The sequence below is a fragment of the Tachypleus tridentatus genome, chromosome 7 (genome assembly GCF_004210375.1).
Source record: "Tachypleus tridentatus isolate NWPU-2018 chromosome 7, ASM421037v1, whole genome shotgun sequence".
Classification (NCBI taxonomy): domain Eukaryota; kingdom Metazoa; phylum Arthropoda; class Merostomata; order Xiphosura; family Limulidae; genus Tachypleus; species Tachypleus tridentatus.
In genome coordinates this window covers 49,762,789-49,785,186 of record NC_134831.1, presented here as the reverse complement: position 1 = coordinate 49,785,186, position 22,398 = coordinate 49,762,789, and the positions used below count along the sequence as shown (strand labels likewise).

The 22,398-nt window shown below is 31.5% G+C and overlaps 1 protein-coding gene across 2 annotated transcripts in view; it reads left to right on the top strand.

Annotated features, from left to right (window-relative positions):
* LOC143255622 (uncharacterized) overlaps positions 1-22,398 on the top strand; it is a 93,066-nt gene that overhangs the window by 40,027 nt on the left and 30,641 nt on the right. For both annotated transcript variants that reach the window (XM_076511559.1, XM_076511558.1), the window contains exons 12-14: positions 5,172-5,294; positions 10,491-10,585; positions 12,388-12,512. In XM_076511559.1, the coding sequence (XP_076367674.1) occupies positions 5,172-5,294; positions 10,491-10,585; positions 12,388-12,512 (343 nt within the window). The remainder of the gene's footprint in view (positions 1-5,171; positions 5,295-10,490; positions 10,586-12,387; positions 12,513-22,398) is intronic.

Sequence of the window (22,398 nt, the reverse complement as noted above, 5' to 3'; positions counted from 1 at the left end):
TTATTTGGTTCCTTAGTATGTCGAGTTTTTGTTTCGTTTCATGTGCCGAGTCCCAAGAAATGTGTAGACCAGTATGGGTGATTTTTCGGTGGATTTCTGTTTAAAATTGTGTATCGGTTCTTGTAATTTTGAGGTTAAGAAATGATATTTAATTGCTTTCTTCCTGTTCACATGTGAAGTTAATGTTGGGATGTATAGAGCTAATGTGATTGAAAAAATTAAGTGTGTGTTCTGTAGATGTGAATCCCGCAATCGTGTCGTGTACATATCTGTACTAGTATAGTGGTGTATGTAATGCTGTGTTAATTGCTTGTGTTTCAACTTGTGTCATACAAATATTGGCTAGAACTGGTGATTTAGAGAATGCCCATGCTATGTATTTACCAAGATTGTAATTAAACGATTCATATGTGGACAGTATTGGTCTTACTGAACAATCTGGTTTATGAGGTTTGGGGATGCCGTACATTTGTGGTGTGCGTGAGACGGTCTTGCGTAGGTAGGAATAAAGTGTTTCTGAAATTGTGTTGGCTCTTTTCATTTTTAGTAGTATTTTGTTTAGTTGCGTTTCGCGTGTCTTTGTTGGATTTGTGTGTATCGGTTTAAATTTGTTTGTGTCTGATAGGATGTTTTTCATTTTTTGGATGTATTCATCCGTGTTCATTATGACTATAGCGATTCCTTTATCTGGTTTTAGAATTTTAATATTTTTGTCTTGTTTTAGGTTTCTAATGGAATTAATGTCTCTTTTTATAAGAGTTTTTTTAGTTTTCTGTTTTGTGAAATTATGTTGATGGTTTTGTGAGAAAAGTCTTTGAGAAAATCGTTTAAGATGTTGTTTTTAGGTGTTTCTGGAAAATATAAATTTTGAATTTTTCCTGGAAAGTTTGGCTGTTGGATGTCAATAGAATTGTTGAAGTTGTCTTCTTTCTATTGGTTGTTTTCGGTTGTTTTTTGTTTTTGTTTTATGTGGAAAGAATTACAAGCCTCCTGGCTAGGTCTTCTAAACATGATTTGGTTGGGATGTACCTAGATGCTATTGCAAAGTTGAGTCCTTTGTTAAGTAGATGTATCTCGTCTGTGTTTAATTGTCGGTCGGATCTGTTAATTATGATGTTAGTCAATGGTTTTTCGTGTTGGTGTCTTTTTCTTTTGTTTGCATCTTAGTTTATCTAGTTTTTTGTTGTGGCTGACCTTTTTTCCTGTCCTTCCCAGTTTTCGATTTATAAATGCATGAAATTTGGAGCAGCATTTGCAGGAGCATGGACGAGTATATTTTCCACAAAGTTACTTGCTAGCAACCCCACTTATCTTGAGACGGTACATCATGTTCAGGCACTAGTGATTCTCTCCAAATATGACCAGCCTGGTAAGCAGCTGTTTTTGCATGAAACTCAAGAGCAGTTTGCACTGCAAGAATGATTTCCTCTTGCTCCTGTCCCTTGGGCGAAGAATGCTTGGTGAGCCTTGTTCACGTTAATAATTAAGCAGCTGCAGCCATACAATAACATAACGAAGCATTCTGCTCATGCAAGATCCTCCTACATGATTTACTGCAGAGTTTCTGAAAGTTTTGAAAAAGCTGTAAGCAAATTAAAGAATGCTTTCTATATCTCAACTTCAGTTTCTTCTCTGGATCAGGGATCGCGAATACGTGAGAGAGTGAGAGATTCGAATTTGCTAAGAACAAAATCATTGACAATGCTGTATGTAAGGAATGTTTCTTTGTTTTTGAATTTTGCGCAAAGCTACACAAGGGCTATCTGCGCTAGCCGATACTAATTTAGCAGTGTAAGACTAGAGGGGAGGCAGCTAGTCATCACCGCCCACCGCCAACTCTTGGACTACTCTTTTACCAACGAATAATGGGATTGACTTATATTATAACACCCCCACGGCTGCAAGGGCGAGCATATCTGGTACGACGGGGATTCAAACCTACAACCCTCAGATTACGAGTCGTATGCTTTAACCACCTGCCCAGTCCAGGCCCCGTGTAAAAATGTATGATACATTTTTAGCAACTCTAAAGGCTATGGATAACTCTCGGATGTTTATTTTGTGCACAAGAATAATTTTCAAAACTACGTCAGTGTCTGTCGTAAAGAAGGCATATGAGGAAAAATACGTTCAAATATTCTTATTTGAAGCAATTCACTGGCGTCTCTGTGATTTCTCGTGTCACTTTAAGTGTATTTAAGATACAATTTTAAAATTTGAAAAATATTTCAGAGAAAAAAATAAAAAAATAATCGTGTAAGTGAAACTTGTAAAATATAAAAATAAATAATAATTAATGTTTTTTTACTGTTTTTGTTGCTTCCCATTTGGTTTTTGGATACAATAGCGCTCTTGTAATAGTTTTCAGCGTGTTTTAAAATTAGAATGATTTATTTAGAAGTTAAAATCAGAGTCACTGGTCAAGATTATTTATTATTATTATTATTATTATGCCTCTCGATTCCATGAAGGAACATAGGGCCGCAATCGCTTGCTGATTCATTAACAGGCTTGTTTTTTAAGTGAGTAGATTGTTAGCCCACCGCACAACCCCCAACCAGGAGGAGAAACCCTAGCCGTCCCTAATTTTGCAGTGTAAGACCTGAGGGAAGGCAACTAGTCATCACCACCCACCGCCAACTCTTGGGCTACTCTTTTACCAACGAATAGTGGGATTGACCGTCACATTATAACGCCCCCACGGCTGAAAGAGCGAGTATGTTTAGCGCGACTGGGATGCGAACCCGCGACCCTCGGATTACGAGTCGCACGCCTGACGCGCTCGGCCATGCCGGGCACTACTGGTCCAGATAACATATGCTTAAACATTTAGATTATATTTTTATGAACATTAAAAGCATATAGTAATACAGGTTTTCGCTTATGGCAATGATGGATTCTAAGATGATGTCTGTTTGGGAAAAGTCTGTGATGGGTTTTGCTTTACAAAAATTTCCAAGTCAATGTCAAAGTTCAGATAATTAGGTAACAATTCTATGTGCATTTTAAGCATAAACTTTGACTAAGATTTGTATTGGTTGGTGACATTGGCGCCACCTTGTGACACAGTGGTATGTCTGCGGACTTGTACCATCAGAAACTGTGTTTCAATACCTTCTGTAAACAGAGCATAGATAGTCATTTATGCTTAATAACAAACAACAATAGCCATATTGGAATCCACGATGGTAACTAATTGGGGAGAGATTTGCAATGGATCTTACATTTGTAGCAGTTTTATGCTTTTCTTACAATTAGAACAATTTTGGGGACTTGTGTGATAGACAAAACAACAGGATAATGAATACCAAAATCTATTAAAACATTGGAATCCAATAAGCTTAATATTTGCAAAAAAAAAACAAACAATTTATACTGTCAATGCTTTTTGTTGCTTTTTTCATTCATTACAACAACAAAAATTACCCATTAAAGATGAGGCTAAAGTATTTCATTGTAATCTAGATAATAAATGTTTCATCGTTTTCAGCGCAATTATTTAATTACATTACTAACATCAATTAGGTAAAATAAGTAAAGGCTATATAAAGGTATGTTTAATTTCCAGAAAGCGTATAAATGAATAAATGTACTTCAGTAAGAGAAATTATAAGATTTATAAAAGATAAACAAAGCACCATTCCTGTTAATTTATTAAATATTACTTAAAGTTAACTAAAACTGCTGAGATGGGATTAATTATAAGGTAAAGGATTGGGAAATTAACGTCAAAAGAACAACCATTAACTGGAAAGTGTATGTTTTTTTTAATTTTCAGCATCTTTGAAATGTGGACGTAAACCAAAATCAGAACAATATGCTATCAAAACGCTCAATTTTCTTAATAATTCTAATGATGAATGTCTGTGATTTGGTTCAACAGGCAATTAAAACTATAAAGTAGATGAGGTGATTCAAAAACTAAAAGGTAGTTTAAATAAAAATGTACTTAAAGAAACGGTATAAGATCATTAATGATATTATGGTAAAAACAACTAATTAAAATGCGGAGCGTCAGTATTATAACAATAATAGATGGCTAATGTCATGTTCAAAGAACATTTTTTTTCTAAGGAAATAAAGTAATAATAACATTAAATGTAATAAAATGGACGCTTAGAAAAATCATTTCAATATGGCAAGTTGATATATTACGCCATTTTACTCGTCTTCTCTCTTTCTTCTGGTGGAATGCTGTGGATATTCTGAACATTGTGAGCATGCTCCGTGAAGTATTTCTCTAGAAGATTATGCGGTTTAGAATTTTAGGCATTACGAATATATATGTGTATGGTCTTTTTTTAATAGTACGCGTACAGTTTCTACTATATAAAGTTTGTCCCACCACGATATGGATGCACAGTTGAATCAACTTTTGATTTTATAAGTTGAGTAGGGTTTTACTGATGAACAATGGTAACAGTGTAATGAAGTAAATGCATAGTGAGCGATTGCATCGCTGCACACAGTACTGAATTTTGATATATTTTGTCATTCATGCTTGAACTAAGATGTCATTTAAGTTTTTATTGTGTCGATTTAAAACTATAGTTTTATACGGAAACATGGCATAAATTTACTTGAGGAACGGCGTTAGCTCAAAAGCGTCGTTTAAATTATTTAAGATATTCAAAAAAGTGTACTTTATGGGTTAATTTTCCCAGTCTTTGAGCTCTGTTTAAAAATATGTTTTATACAAGTTCCGAAAACCACTTTATTTTTTATAATGCTTCACCCCCCTCCCAGAGGCACAACTGTGTGTCTGTAGATTTGCAACGCTAGAATCCGGGTTTCGATATCCGTGGTTGGCAGAGCAAAGTAAGTATCTTGTGCTTAATCACAAAACAACACAAACAAACTATAATGCTTCAATTTGATCAGTACCTTACCTTTTACGATATATTTGGATTTCATATTAATACATTTATTTTATAGATAGGTTTACATGTCTCAAATTATAGAAACTAGACTTTTGTGCATTCTGTACGAGTATTTGAGATATACAATATCTTAATGGTAGAGTAGAGTGTTCTCTCTTTTACGTACAAGTTCCAAACTTAATATAGCTCAGATTATATGCGATAAGTTTAGTAACGTTCTGAGTTAGTTTTTCGTTAATAAATTCAGCCAACAAGATGGCTGAAAATAAGTATTTTTCTTTTTCTTTCCAGATAGAAGTGTGTTCCAAGCAAGTATTAATACTCTACAGATTACTAATCTTACAGAACCGCTTGTTTACCTCATACCGACTCCAGAAGAAAAACGATTTATCTGTGTGTATTGGAACGAGAAAGGTGCTCAAAGTTGATATAATCAAACATAAAACTGTTTTATAGCACACGTTTCAACAAATCGCTGCTTTCTTTATTCTTAGCTGTTTCTGCCCCTTTGAACCTCTTCTTTCCCTCGAGGCTTAGCTGTAAGTTTGAAGTCTTATAACACTAAAAATCGGGTTTCGATACATGTGGTAGGTATAGTACAGACGGCCTGTTGTGTAGCTTTGCGTTTGACAACAAACAAATCTCTGAGAACTTGCTATGACATCTACTAGGACAACAATTCTAATATTTATAAAAATATTAGCAAGATTTATTAGTCATTCAAACGTTGAGAAAGTGTAGTCAGAGAGTTACATACAAATTTGAGATACTTTTTTCTCTGAAACCATTTCTTTGTACATATATTTGTTAAAATATTGAATTCATTTATACCACATTCTTAATTGGAATTAAAGTTAGAAATTCAATCTGTTGTTGACATCATCGTACAATGTTGCAAAATAAGCTTGATCAGTTCTACGTTATTAAACTTACAATAAGCTTACACTTTGAGAAAGAGTGATATCTTAGAGTTCTGTTGATTCAAAATCATGTTAGAAACCACTTAGCTTTAACATCAGACTAGAAACCACTTAAAGTTAGCAACACTTTAGAAACCGCTTAACACCAGGTTAGTAATTAATAAAGTTTAAAATCAACTTAGCAGTCATTTAGCATTAGCATCATTTTAGAAATAACTTAGCCTTAGTAACAATTAAACATTTTCGAACTTGTGAATGATACTCGTACTTTTTTGTTTTTCTTTGGTTTTGAATTTTGCGCAAAACTACACGAGAGTTATTTGCGTTTACTCCTACTTAGATTAATTAATTAACACAAAAATAGAAAATACGAGATAAGCATTACATTTCGTCAAAAATAATATCAACACCTGAGTTCTCAGATTTACTGTGAGTAGGTTGTTTTAAACTAAGAATTAACCATCTATTATGGGTCGTGCGCAAAAAAGCACATGCATTAAAAATGGCAAACCCTTCCTTATTCGTCACAAAAACGTTCACAAAATTAACTTCAAATATTCTAGCAACGAAACTAATAAAATGAGTATGTAACCTTAAAAGGTAGCTTTATGGCACACACAAATTTCAAAGCTTTTGTTTCGTATATAATTTTATCTTTTTTAAGGCTGTAATATGTGTTTATATGACTTTACATTCCATTCTGAGACTTGCATCTTTACATTTCGCAATTGGTTTGTTTGCCTCTGACATATAACTGACATTACTAATATTATAAGATATTTTTGTATATTTCTCTTGAGGTTAATTATAACATTTATGTTAAAAATTATATTTGAAAAAACAACAGAATATTTACTGATACGAATTCTCGTTGACATCAAAAATCTGCTTAGCGTAAAAAAATACGAAGCATTACAGTTGAGTCTTTGTTCATACAGTGCTCTAAACAATCATCATTTTGAGTAAAAAAATATCTTCATAACGTTTAATCTTATATACAGTATAATCACGTTTCTGAAAATAAAGCAGACTTGATAACCCCTCACCACTGGAATACCATGATAACACTTGTTAAATCAGTTTCATATATGTTGACATAGAGTCACTGTGTTTTAAATATGGATTTTACAATCACATCTTTCAATCTAGAATGTCGCTAAAACTTTTGATACATTATATATAGAATACCATCAAAACACTTGATAAAAACGTCTTTCAGTACTGGAATTCTCTAATAACGTGTTGATAAAGTACACTTAATAATTTTAGAACTAGAATGCTCTTACAGTGTCTGACGCGATAGAATTAATAAGCATATTTCTGAAAACTGGGATGTCTCCCGCTAGTACAGCGGTAAGTCAACGGACTTACAACGCTAAAATCAGCGGTTTGATTCCCCTCGGTGAGCTCAGCAGATAGCCCAATGTTTCTTGTAGCAAAGAGCAGTGTATTACTCTTATTATTATGGCAATTTCATGACATTTGATACAGTATTATTAGCCCCCCCCCCCAATGGCAAAGCAGTATGTTTGCAGACTCACGCTGCTAGAAACTGGGCTTCGATACCTGTGGTGAGCAGAGCATAGATAACCCTTTGTGTACTTTGTACTCAATTCAAAACAATGAATCAATTAGTACTCTTCATGAAAACGTATCTCAGTAGTTGGAATATCGTATATCTCTAATCCATCATATATGATACTCACTTCGCGTTATAGTGATATGTTTGTCTAAAGATTACGAATTGCATAATGGCTTTTCCATTCAGAATAATTTTACCTGTCAAATCTTACCTTGGTTACTCAAACATTTTAGTACAAGTACACTACACAATGACACAACATAGTTGTCATCACGTGACAACTGGATTTCATTCCAACTTTAGTTTTTATTTGAAAACTATTTCCAACAAACAACACTTACACCGTGTGCAATTTTCTAAAACCATAAAACAACATTACAATAAATGCAAGTGCTGTGGGTTTCCACAACTTATTTAAGTTTAAAATATGTATGCGCCGATCGTTGAAAACCACATGGTAATCACTTTGTGAACATGCACTCAGACGTTTCTGCATATCAGTCAAGTTTGTCTTCTTTAAAAACTTACATTTACTTTACTTTACAATAATTTATTTGGTATAAACATCAGTTGCTACCTTTTCTTTAATACGGAATTTTAGTCTTCATTTTTGTGAGTTTCTTTGTTTCAACTTCTGAAGTCATGTCATATACTAAACGCTTATAACTGTTATGTTCTGTAGACACTATTATAATAACCATTATCTTACTTGATTGTTTTCTTTATGAGTAGTTTTATTAAATAAAGCTACGTACGTATAGTTTTATTTAATAAAGTTTAGATTACATGAGTTACTTTGTCTTACAGTTTGGTTTTTTTTTTCAAATAGGGCAGAATTTATCGATCTAATACATAATACCTATACGAAAGTGTAGCTTAAATGACGTGAATATAATAAGGAAGATTTAGACGATAGGCATGGATACTACCACAAATGTTTTGAAAGTAGCGGCTAATTCGTAATGTTTGTCATAGTAAACTTAACCACCATTACGCGTAATGGAATGCCGTCGAAACGTTTGCTTTAATGCATTGTTAATCAGATTTTTGGGACTATAGTACATTAGTAAAGTTTAATAGAGTATACGTTATAATAATTTTTTTAGCAGCCAAAATACTGTCATAACGCTTGATGCAATGCATTTGATGGTCGTGTTTCAATTACTGAAATGCTGTCATAACTTTTCTGCACCTTTCATCATCACTCCTTTCAATACTGAAATACACTCCTAACATGAGAAACAGTACATTCCATTATCGTCTCTCTCAGTACTGGAATACCTCCATAAAGGTTGATGAAACACCCTTGAAATAGTATCACATCGTTTGAAGCACGTAATAACCACATTTCTGTCCAGTGGAACATTTTCTTAATGTTTGAATGTATTAAACTTGAGAATCCTTTTAGCACTGTATTGTCGTTCAAACATTAGAATGTAATTCTCTTAATAATCCGAATACTGGAATGTCGTCATTTATTGATACATACTTGATAATCCCTTCAAGTGGTGCTGTAAGATAGTCACATCATAACATTTAACGTTACATAATAATCACTTTTTGTATTGCTGTAAGATCGTCATAACATGTAATGTTACGTAATAATGAGTTCTTGTAGTGCTGTAAGACCGTCATAACATTTAATAATGCGTACTTGATAATCACTTCTTGTTGCGCTGAAAGGTCGTCATAACATTTATTGCTACATGCTTGATAATCCCTTATGCAGTGCTGTAAGATCGTCACATTATAACATTTAATGTTACATAATAATCACTTTTAGTAGTGCTGTAAAACCGTCATAATATTTAACGTTACGTACTTGATAATCACTTCCTGCAGTGCTGTAAGATCATAATAATATTTAATGATACATAATTGACAACCATATTTTTGCTTTTTATAACGATTATCAAAATACGATTTCTAGCGTTATAAGTCCGTAGACACATTTTTTATAGCGCATTTGATAACCATTATTCTTTATATTGGCATAAGTTCAAAACGTTTGATTTTGTGGACTTATTTCATATCCGTAATTGCTTAACAAAAGAAAAAAGAGAAAGATAAAAAATACACAAAGTCAAATTTTGTTTTTATTGAATTCGACATAAAACTTTTTTTTTTCAATTTGGCTTATAGTTTAAAACATTTTAGTGGCACAAAATCCTCAAATAAGTTAACTTAAATAATATCAGAGAAATGAAGGAATCCAACAAGATGTTTATTTTTGTTTCATTAATTCTCCAAGCTCCCGAATAAAAATATGCATCAACGTATTTAAGTCTTAGTTTTGTTTTAATACAACTTTATTACACCAGTAATCAGTTTGGCCTTCAAGAAATAAAATCTTTTTGTTATTGTTTTATTTCACATTTCATATTATTTTCATTCAACAAACTCTCTTTTTTGAGAAAACTAAATCAGTATTAAGATGAACTGCTGAAAAATATTTTCGTTTTTGTGATTATTTTATTTTAGGAACCAGGTAAATATTTAAGAAACACTGTCAAATTAATATAACTAGTATTTAATGCCATATCGATATTCTAGAGTTTGGAAGGAAGTGTATTCGTTTAATAAGACATTACAGGTAATTGTTTAAGTCTCTCCAACTACTAACAGTAGTACTACCAACTTAGTTTCTTTATATCAAGTCATAATCACAGAACAAAGTGGGGAAGAACACATATCTGTAAGTTAGTCCGCGATTATTTTCTTAAAACGTAGAATGTCTTTGCTTGGAATGTTTCTTACAACTGTAATTTCTATTTGTTATCAGAATTCAGTTTCATAATAATGCATCTTAACTTACATAAGTCGATATAATTCAACATATTATGGTAGAAGTCTTACATTCTTGTAAGAAATTATTTCTTTTACACCTTAAACTTTATTTATGAAAGTAACTGCGACTAAAGCATAAACTACATTTAAACAAATATGATTTGATCGAGAAAGAGGAACATGTCTAGAGTAAATTGATAATATACAGAGGTAATCGCTTAGGAAAGAAAAGTTCATAAACTCAGGCCAAATATTAAACAAGATGGTAAAACTGTGTTTATAACATACGTATATGTAAGTTTAAAACATTATTCCTTCCAGAGCGTACATGGGTAACAAACGGTCTTTCAACGAATCAAACCGGAAACTTGACAATATGTACTTCTACTCATATGACCACTTTTTCAATTCTATTGGTGAGTATTTCTTCATGATTTTTTTGGTTTATATATATTTTTATTCAATAAATATTCATAAAATTATATTAAAATCAAGAACAAGTATAAATGTCAATGCTTTGCTGATAATTGGCATCAATATTATTCTAAATGTAATAGGTGCATTTTTATTCCACAAGCTTCGTACAATGTCATTAGAATATGTTTTTGGAATGATACTATACCTTGAAATCTTTAATATGCTTACGATTAAACTATGTTTGAATTTACAATAAGTTTTGTGGTTCATTGTGCACTCAGGTTATACATGAATAAACTATTCATACACGTGAAAAGAAAGCTTTGTTAAACACTGATCATATACTAGCTTTTGAAAGACAATTTGATTTGGCCGCTTTCATAAGAAGAGACAGAAGTGATTTACTTCTCGCTTTTTGTAACAAGGATTTGTCACGGCAAAGACTATTGCAGTGAAACTTATCACATAAACTTGGCTGTTTTGCTGATAAATCTCCATAAAGTTTTTAACAGACTAAAAGGAAAAAAAAAAAGGATTTATGGATATTATTCATAAACAACACCTTAAAATATTCTAGGTGGATAGAATTAAATGGTGTTACAACTCCAGCGACATCTATCAGTAATAGTAATTTTGGTTTATATTAAATGGTATTACAGCTCTAGCGACATTTATCAGTAACTGTCATTTTGATTTTGAATTAAATGCTGTTACAGTTCTAGCGATATCTATCAATAATTGTCATTTTGGTTTAGAATTAAGTGGTGTTACATCTTTAGCGACATCAATCAGTAATTGTCATTTTGGTTTGGAATTAAATGGCGTTAGAACTCCAGTGACGTCAATCAATAATTGTCGTTTTGATTTAGGATTAAATGCTGTTACAGCTCTAGCGACATCTATCAGTAACATCATTTTAATATTGAATTAAATGATGTTACGATCCTAGTGACCTCTGTGAGTAAATATGACTTTGGGTTAGAATTAGATTGTGTTACAGTTCTAGCAATTTCTCTCATTAACTTTGATTCCCAAGACTTACATTAACTTATGCAATTTACGTATTAACGAAACAACGAAATATCACTCGAAACGCATTCAAGAACTAATTAGGCGCTAACTAGTTGGAGTCCAACAATAAAGATAATAAGATAAATCACGTGAAGTTTCCTGGTTTCTTGGTTCATCTAACTCAGCCATCTGCGAAACACTCGATGTTATTATAACAACTGAGTGTTCTATTACATGTCACTAAAACGTAGCAAGTTGAAGGCTGATTGCAGTGTATTTTGATGAATACTTTATGGTGTGAACTTTTCTCGGGATGGGGGTGGCTTAAATTGGAAATAATCAATTCAACTGTTAAAGTATCTAGAAAAGTTTGTTTATAACTACTATTTGAATCTATTTCTAACACCAAATATATTTTGCTGGTAAATATCTAAACGTGTTTAAAAACGATTCCTTAAATAAATAAGTTTGTTGTTTTTTGAATTTCGCACAAAGCTACTCGAGGGCTATCTGTGCTAGCCGTCCCTAATTTAGTAGTGTAAGACTAGAGGGAAGGCAGCTAGTCATCACCACCCACCGCCAACTCTTGGGCTACTCTTTTACCAACGAATAGTGGGATTGACCGTCACATTATAACGCCCTCACGGCTGAAAGGAGGAGCATGTTTGGCGCGACGGGAATGCGAACCCGCAACCCTCAGATTGCGAGTCGCACGCCTTAACACGCTTGGCCATGCCGGGCCAAAATAAATAAGTATATATAAATAAGTGTATATATATTTCTTTTCTAGGATCCTATCCCAACAGATCAAATTCATTCTGATCATCAAGAGGCGTTATCTATTATTTCCTATATCGGTTGTGTGATGTCTATCTTTGGTTTGACACTGACCATTTTGACATATTCACTCTTCCGGTAAGCTACACGTTGTTTTATAATTCGATTTCGTTGATAGTAAATTTTAAGCATTATGCAGAATATTACATCAAAACTCAATTTAAGAAATATCTCCTTAATGCTTGTGCTGAGTGTAATCTTTATGATTAGCAAACTTAAAGTGTAATAAATAAACATTAGTCTAGACAAATAAATGGTATGTTAAAAATTTGAAGGTTTGCCATAATTATACAAACTGCAGTATTAAAAGAGTTATTTAGAGTTAGAGGCATATCCTTTGAGACAGGGATGTCATGTGACGTCTTACGCCAGAGGGTAGTAGATATATCCAAAGTGTGCCACTAACTGACTGAGAATAAGGTATAAAATTATCCAGGCGGAGCGGTGCGAGTTCTTTGATAGACAGATGTTGAGTTATACGGTTCGTGGGCAAACCTTCAGAGTGTGAGTATCTATGAGTATACTTACAATAGTTTGTCATACCATTAACACAGTCCTGAAAACGACCCCTGCAAACTAAATGTAATACAGAAAATCTAGAAGAAGAATAGACAGTTTTGCTGTTGATATGTATTCAATCTATCATTACCGATATTGCCCTGTTTTCATTCTTAAGTCCTATTGCGTCTTATTTTGCTCCCCAGTGGTACAGCGGCATGTCTACAGACTTACAACACTAGTAACCGGCTTTTGATACCTGTGGTGGTCAGAGAACAGATAACCCAGAATAATACAGGAAAGATCCAATCACACATGTAGACATTATGGGAAAAGAAAGTTTTACCAAAAAAATTAATATTTGAAGAGATATCAGAACATCTGTATTTTTATACAATGTTTAGTACAAACCACTAGCCCTTTACTACATCATTTAATAATTGAACATGCCATTTTTTGTTCTTATTTTCTGTTATCATACATGTTTGGGCAACTCAAGAAAACCTTCACATCCGAGAATCCAACAAATAGATAACGAACTTTAAAAAAACTACATCGGTCTTTTTTTTTTTTTCAAAAAGGTACTGATGTATTCTGATTTTGTCTAATTTTTTATATAGATTTCTAAAAACTAATAATTAGACTTTATGTTATACAACCAGAAAGTGAACAATGAACATATTTAAGTGCTTTATATGTACAATATGATGTAAGCATTGGATCAATGCTTTCTTTAATGTAACTGGTAGATCACAGATATAGGGACATGTGCTACAAATACTGTTTGTTTAAATACCAGGATATCCAGTAGTAAATACATAGATCACAAACTCGATGAATCTACTTATAGAGTAAGAACTCTAGAAATGAGCTTGAATATACAGTTTTATTCACTGTAACATACAATATGTAAAAGAATATCTTTAATGAAATAAGTTACTCTTGTTACGCATTATAATTTATCTCGGACGAGTCCCTAATATATTAAGTTACATGTTACGATTTTAAATAGCCTGAAACTGAGTTAAATTGTAACTTAAATTTTGAAGTTAAGTAAATGTAGAAACATATCAAATTTATTGTGATTGCCAACAAGATTAATATACAGTTTTTCAACATAAATATATTTTAATAAATAAACAATAATACAACTTATAAGAACGATTATTATAAATAATGATGTATAAACTAAAGCTTTAGTCATGTTTATGTCCGAAGACAACGGATCAGTTTTCTTTCTGATCTTCCTTAAAATCTTATCGAGGTTTACGTTGTGCGAATTCATTCTGAGTTGATATCGATAAAATTCACTTAACGGGATGCTAGCAAGCTTTTCGGTGATGACACTGGAGTTTTTCGCAAATGAAATTACACAATGTTTTTGTAGAAATGTTAACATCCGAAGTTAATCAGTTGAGATCAAACCGTTTGTAATGTTCGAAATCTATAAGGTTCCTGGTCAATTTCAGGTCAAATATCTGTAGTTTCCCGATTAATAAGCGTTAATTACAGTTATAGCTTCAGAGGTTTATAGCATACAAATTATAGCAAATCAATAATATATACTCTCGCACGCTTTCCGTTGGTTACCTTTTATAAGCTTGAGTGAAGAGTTTATAGAAAATTTAGCTAAGGGAACAATGCTGGCAATTATTAATATTTACATTCACACACAACACATTGTTTATTCTTACACTCGAGACATTTCTACAACTTTAGTAAATGGGCGGAAAGTTTACAATACAGATTTAACAATTTAAGTTGTAAGATAAATATATATTTAACTGAAACAAACATCGATGTTAAAATAAATATATAATAGTACATCCGTTACACTCTTTAAAAAAGTTCATCTATAATTCTGAGGAACAACTCGATTCTTTTTCATCAGACTACTCATTTTGGAATTAGCATATATATCAGTTCAAAACATCTTGTTATGTTATTAAATAATATGAGAGAAACAATTTCCGTGATGACTGGATGGTTCTGAAGTTTCTGGCTGGTAAAATTTCTCTATCGGTCTCCTGATTGCAACTGTATAATTAGTTGACTGCCTGACTGACACTGTTTTTCTACCGCATCTTTAATAAAGGTAAAGACACAGTCATCTAACTTTTAAAAATTACCTATGCATCCATGGAGGTTGGAACTAAAGAATTTAGATTTCCCGTAGATTTCCTCGTTAACCCTTGACTTCGCGCTTGTGTTTATTTCCAGCAGAAACATATGTCTTCGGAAGCTCTAGTTTCTTTATTGATGAACTCCTTTCATAATATGTAACATAATAACCCGCATACTTCCATACTTTATATCCGATGTTCATAATCTTCCTGCCGCTTTGAAAGTTTAAGTAAGATGTGTTTGCTATGATAATAGGAACCATCTGATAACGAAAGTCTGGTTTTTAAATAAACACCTGTTGACACACTTAAATATCGCTGGTATTGGGTTTTCTTGTAAGGTAAGCTAGCTCAGAACACTTCTTTGGCAGATTTTAATAATAAGAAGAAAGAAATATACAGCTTCTCGCTTTTCGTTGAAGTTTCTCAAATGCTAATCAGTAATAACTTCTTCATAACTTCATGTGTTATAAATGTGTATTTCATCCCATGCCCTTTAGAAGAAAAATTGTTAACAAACTTTTTCACTAATCAATCTCTATATGTAGCAACATTTACAGCTTTTTCTTTGGTAATCGTTTTTACTTATATTACTATCCCTTTATATTATTCAGTAATCATCACATTTACCTTGTTTTATTTTTCTCACTTACAAGGAGGGTAAAGGAGAGTATATTGGTTACAGCCTTTTCCAACTCTACTAGTAGTAAGTCTGGATATTATAACCACATATATTTTCCATATATTTCAAAATTTCTAGTTGTATGTTTCATAATAATTTTAGCGATATAACATATAATGCCTTATTTAATGAAATTATGGTTATGGTTTAATCAATTTTATATAGATATTTGTATATTCAAGAGGTTTCAAGCAGTGTATGGTGGTATACATTAACGACTTAAGAATATTGCATACATCTCACATAAAGATGTACATATTCATTTATCCTTACTTTAAATTTAAAAATCTATTAAATAAGGTAGGAGCAAATGGGGTTCTTGGCCAACACTCACTTTTTAAGTGTAACAGTGGGAATTGAGTTCAATAAAGAAAGAGCACACAACATATGATATGTCCATAGGATGGGCTCTTTCAGTTCTCAGCATTTACACAAATCATGTTGATCATATAACTCCTGAATATGGATTTGTAATGCCTTTTGTATATATTTTAATATACTCTTTACTTATCATGCAAAGATGATAAACAGTTACAAGTAATGAAATTCACAATTCTGAGGAGTGGTTGGACACTGTTGACCATTTTGCTTGGCATCAGTCCTCACTTGTTCTTTGGGGTAGGTAGTTTAAACTAGCATGATGAAAAGTATAATTTTATGGCCAATTTTTCAACCTCATAACTCTCATCTACAAAAAACTTTATTTGTATGGGTGGGCATTCTGTAATATCATACGACACTAAATGAATAAATATAACATTATTTAACTATGTATTAATAACACACTTGTGTCACATACATGAGTCATCAATTATCACTGTCTTCCATTGTTTTCTGGTTCAACATTATGCTGTATCTTTACCTTTTTGCTTGAATTCCATTCTGTTTCATGTATTACAATAAGTAATCTGTAGTATTTCTTTAATTTGCTTAACTACTCACTTGCCAGTCATGAATGTTGGGCTTTGTAATCACAATTCACCATGAGCCAGATATAACTTTTAAGGTTTGTGGATCTTTGTTTTCTTGCAATTTTAATTAGTTCCTCTCTACTCACCACTTTCCTAACTGCCAATTTGTCTATGCCAAACCAAATTTTGACTGATAATGTGGAATTAATAATTGTACTTTCTTATTAGTTAACCTCATCAGTTTCATACTTACATTAGGGAATTTTGTTATTTCTTTGTTAATGTATCCCTAATTAAAATTCTATCTCTCTAAAGGATTTAAATTGACTATTTAAGTCATCTTTTTTAGTGTTCTTTTTCTTTCTAGATTTAGCTTGAGAGTTGCTAGTTTGTCATGGCATCAGTACAGCAGTGTGCTTGCTAAAATAATTATTAAATACAGTGCTATCAGTATCATGTTTGTTAGTTTCCAGGTGTTAACTTTCTTTCCCTTATATATTTCTCCTAATTCATTTTCTTGTTGCTGAAATACTAATTGATTGGTAGTCTTGACCTTTTCGGAGGTAAATATTGCTTTAAATTTTGAAATTTTTGTGCTATATTATAAATCTTTAAGTAACCTTACTTCTTTGCTCGTACTTAAGTTGTGTAAATTAGGCACTTTTATATTTAATATTACTACTGTTTATTTAGTTTTCCTTCTAAAACTGTAAGGTAAACTTGTTCCTTGCCCATGTGTGAAACAATTTCTTATTAATCTCAAGTAAACACTTCTAATGAGTATTATCATTTTTTTTTGTTAGTTGAATTGATGTATGTAAGGTTTAGAGCATACTACAGATAATGTTAATTCATTCTTGATATTAAATAGATAGGTTCCTGGTACACAAGTTATACAGAAGTACAATGGTTTTGGAATAATAGCTTTTACACATAACCAATTCCTTATTTTGTATTTATGGAAATATTACATAGTTACATATTAGAACTGGTATTGAGTAGATTCCACAATTTGAATTGGATATCCCAACTGAACCATTTGAGTAAATTTTCTTCTGTCTTCTTTAAGTAAGAGTGTTGATAAATTATCACAGCTACATAGGATTTTTCACAATTTTTTATGCTAGTGCTAGAGAGATATGTGTAAGGGCAGTCATATCAGTGATAAAATTATTATGTTGCCACTGTTATCTACTACTGTACATAGCATATCTGAAATATATATATTCTATATCTTTTCTTCTAATACCCTGTTTATTAGCACTTTTACATTTATTACTGTGTCTTTCTTTTGCTCTTTAACGTTTTCCATACAGGTTTGGTGAATTCCACTTTTAACAACCAAATGATTTTGAGAGTATCCATGTTATAACTTTTAATATGGTGCATGTATCTTTATGAAATTTGGAAAGTTTTCAGTAAATGTTTGAATTATTTTGTACACACACAAAATGTAATTGGGTATTTTTTAGAAAAAACAATAATTCTATGTGATTATGTGGAGTTAAAGTGTTGTCTGCTCAGAGTGAAAAGTGCTTTTCATGTTAAGATGAAAAATAATTTTCTTCACCTGAATGTTTTCAAATTTTGTGTCTGTAACGTCTATAACCTGCTAAATAAATATCACTTGTTTTGTTCAGTAATTTTTTTATATTTAATCTGTTATTACCTTTGCCAGAAGTCTACACTGATTCAGCCAATTTGACTGAGCTTGTAACCACAATAAAAAATAGGAAATAAATCTAAATTATCATTTTTCCTTTTAAAATGACAGCATATTCTAAAAGATAACTATAATTATTTATCCTAAACATCTTTTAACAGTCTACTTAGTTTTATTGTTTTGTTGCTCTTTAAACCCAACACACTAGTTGTAAATCATTCAACATATGCATATCTCACATTATTGTATTGAATGCCATTATGCACAAACTGCTCATGAGCACACTTTGTGAATAATTTCTATTATTATTTTATTTGTCATTACTGTATATAATTTAACCTTATCAAAGTTATAAGTTTCTCCTATTTACATTTGTGTTATTTTTATAATAACAAATAAAAATATAATGAAAAACAAGAAATATAGTTATTACATTTAACCTGTTTGTTTTGTTTTTTCGCTGTCAGTTGATTGAGAAAATCTAAGCCTACTTTCTTATAATAATGGTAATAGTACACTAGTTAATTTTTATTCATTTAAATAATGTACCTAACAACACAGGATGATAACAGAACACACATTAATAACATGCACAAAGTAAACAATGTCTTATAACTATTATAATTTAACTTGTTTTCTACCTAAAGCAAGAGGGACTTAAAATATCTTTCTTAGTTACTCAATATGAAGACCTTGATATAAAATTTCAAACCTAAGACCAAATAATATACAATACTCTGTATTAAAAACAATGTGACATAATACATCATTTGATATACTAAAACTCTGCCTTACTAATGGTTCTAAATAACATAAAATATAAGAGAAAATTATTAAGAATTTGTAACAGATGAGCATGACAAGTAGGTCTGATTTTCTAGCTTATGACTCTATAAACAGAATAGATTGATGACCATAATGATTTGATTTTACTTTAGTAATATATAAATTATAATGAATAACTTAGATTACATCCATACTTCATACAGTGGTAAATCAAATAGAGAAGGGGAAAGCCTAGAAAATAGATGCCATAGTTATCATACTAGGAAAGGCTGAGGAGATATTGAGATATTTCCTTATAAAAGTACAAGTTTAAAACTCATATAATATTAAAATTTTGTTTATTAACTATGTTTTTAAGTCAAGTGCATTAATAAAAATTGATAATAAAGTAGTTTAATTAGGTTTTGCAGATAATTCTGTAAAATGTCATGACATACAGAATTTGACCCATCCATTACAAGATTTAAGGTTTTCTATCTTAATTTTATCTAAATTCAGTTTACTGTTGTGCTTTGTAGTTTATCTTACAGATTCTATGATCCTTCTAGTTTGTCTTGACTATTGCTGTTATAGTTACTAGCAGCAAGCTTAGAATTTTTCTCTCTACTACCAATAGCCTGATTTATTGTGTTACACATTATTATTTATTTCAGACAAGTCTCCAATTTATTATGTTATTTAAGTTATGTATTACTACTTTAAATAACCAGAATTTTAATTTCAGCTTAGCATTTAATGAAATGTTAATATATATTAAATTTTTGTTATTTATCAACAAGATTGATACACACAGTTTCCTTTATAACATAAATATGTTTTAATATACAAACAGAAAAAACAATACAATTTAAAATAACACTTATTACTAATAGTAATTGTAAATGATGTTTTACATGCAACAGTATTACAAACTTACAGACAATATTGAGTCTTACATCTGGTCTAGAACTAAATATTTTATCCAAGATCCATGTCCACATCGATCAAATTAATTCTGAGTTGATATTGTTTTGTCTTACTTAAGCTAGGCAGCTGGTGTTTCTTGGTTGGCCACACACCAGGTACAAGCTAACTCCTTCCAGCAAAGATATCAAAGATATTTGATGCTAATGTCAAAATTCTAACATCTGAATTAATTCACTGAAGTTGAATGGTTTGTAGTGTGAAACATCTTTAATGTTCTTGGTCCAATTCTGTAGTTTTCCAATTAATAGACATTAATCTCAATTATAGAACTTCCTAGGCCTATAGCATACTACCTATAGCTGTCCAAATATATCATCCTCTCTTGGCATGATGCTTTTATGCAAATCACGAGTCTCTATAACCTTCACCAAAGTTCACTTGCAACTATGATCTCACTGTTTTTGTAAACAAATATTGTTATTTCTCACTTTCAAGAATTCTCTACAAGTTTTGAGAACAGATGGGGTTTGCACAATACACAGTCAAAAATATAAGTCACAAGCAAAAAAGAAAAGTATATATAATCAAATGCAGACACTAAAATAAATATACAGTGGTAAATTTGTTACACTTGTATGATACTTAATTATACTACCATTTCGACTTTGACATGTATCAACAGGCTTAAAAGTATCAATGCACTTGTATTCTGATTTTCTATCCTTTGTCTCCTTACTAATGTCAGTCAGCAAAAAGTTATCATCCACTTTGATTTTCACATGTAAGTCTGAAGGTATAACTAAACAATTATAAAACTTGTTTCTATGTATAACTTATTTCTGGTAATAGAAATTTCACCTTAATGTGCCATCTATCTCTAATTCTAAATACCTACAGATATGAAATGAGTGCTAAATTTTCAAATCTCTGACTGAACATTATATTTGCCTAAATTTTTTAGAGGAAATTTAAGAAAGTTATAATGTACTGCCCCCTCCCCTCCCAGTGGCACAACAGTATGTCTATGAACTCACAGTGCTAAAAACTGGGTTTTGATACCCTTGGTGGGCAGAGCACAGATAGCCAATTGTTTAGCTTTGTACTTAATTCCAAATAATTAATTAATTTCTCTTTAACAAGTTTGCATTTAGTAATGAGGATAAAGCACCTGTGTCAATTTATAACCAACATTCTATAATCTCTGTATTTAAAGTACTTCTGGTAAAATTTCTTTCACATTACACATGCTTAACTTATTCCATAATGTCAGGACTACTTATTTTATTTTGTGGTTCTAGTTGGGATTACATTTTGTGTGATCCCTGTTTTCTGGTAGGTTTTGTGAACCTTCTCTTAAAAGTTTCATACTCTGGTTTTTTGTTATTTCTTATCTTTTGTGGGCATCTACAGTTTCAGGTTGTGCGACCTTTTCTAAAGTAACCTTTAGCAATATGAACTTATTTGCTACTGTTAAAGCATTTAACGTCTATTTCATTTTACTTCTTACCTTGCCAACTTGCTGTTGTTTCTTTTTTAGACAAAATTTACCTAAAAACATTTGAGATTATACATTTGATCTTCTTGTGATTGTGTGTGTTTGTATACTTGTTTACCTTGTAGCTTGTCTACAATGACTACTTCAATAAAATGAACAAATGTTACCTCTTGCATATGTGCTTTACTTAAACTCACTCTAGTTAGGTTGCTAATCAGCCATAATTAAACTTTAGTATTTTTTATTATTAGTTTATTAGGATTTGTTGAAGTTCTCTGCAGTCTATTACCAAATTTTTTAAACTGATGACTAAATATTCTAAGCAAATCATCTTTCTCCTGAATCAACTTACTTATTTGCTTTTTAATAGTGTTTGGTGTTTTATTCTTTTTATTATTTCTGAACAACCTGCTTCTTAGTAGATTAAAGTGAGTGTTATTTTGATTCTGTTATATTCTCTCATACACTGTTTTACTTCCTATAATGTTCTTAACCCAAACATATCTGCTTTTTAGACATACATCCAGCCTGATATTCTAATAGCCTCATTTTTTCACAAAAAATTTGTTCATTGCCTTCTTCAGTCTTACCATAAACAGAGGTATAATGCTTGTTAAATGTGTAGCACTGCATTAACTTACTGGTGTTGCTGCTGTGGTTTGTAAGCCTGTGTTTGCCATTATGTTAGTTGTTGGTTGTGCAACTGGCTCTGCTTTAACTTCTGCTGTAGTCACAGCTATATCTAATTATTTTCTATGTATTTCTGTTTATACTAAGTTAAATAAACTTATCTCATATTCTCTTTTTTATTTCATTTAATTCAGAAATGCTATCGACTGTGCCATTTTGCAATTGGTAATATAGAGGTATGATACAAGTAGTATTTGTTTAGACACAAGA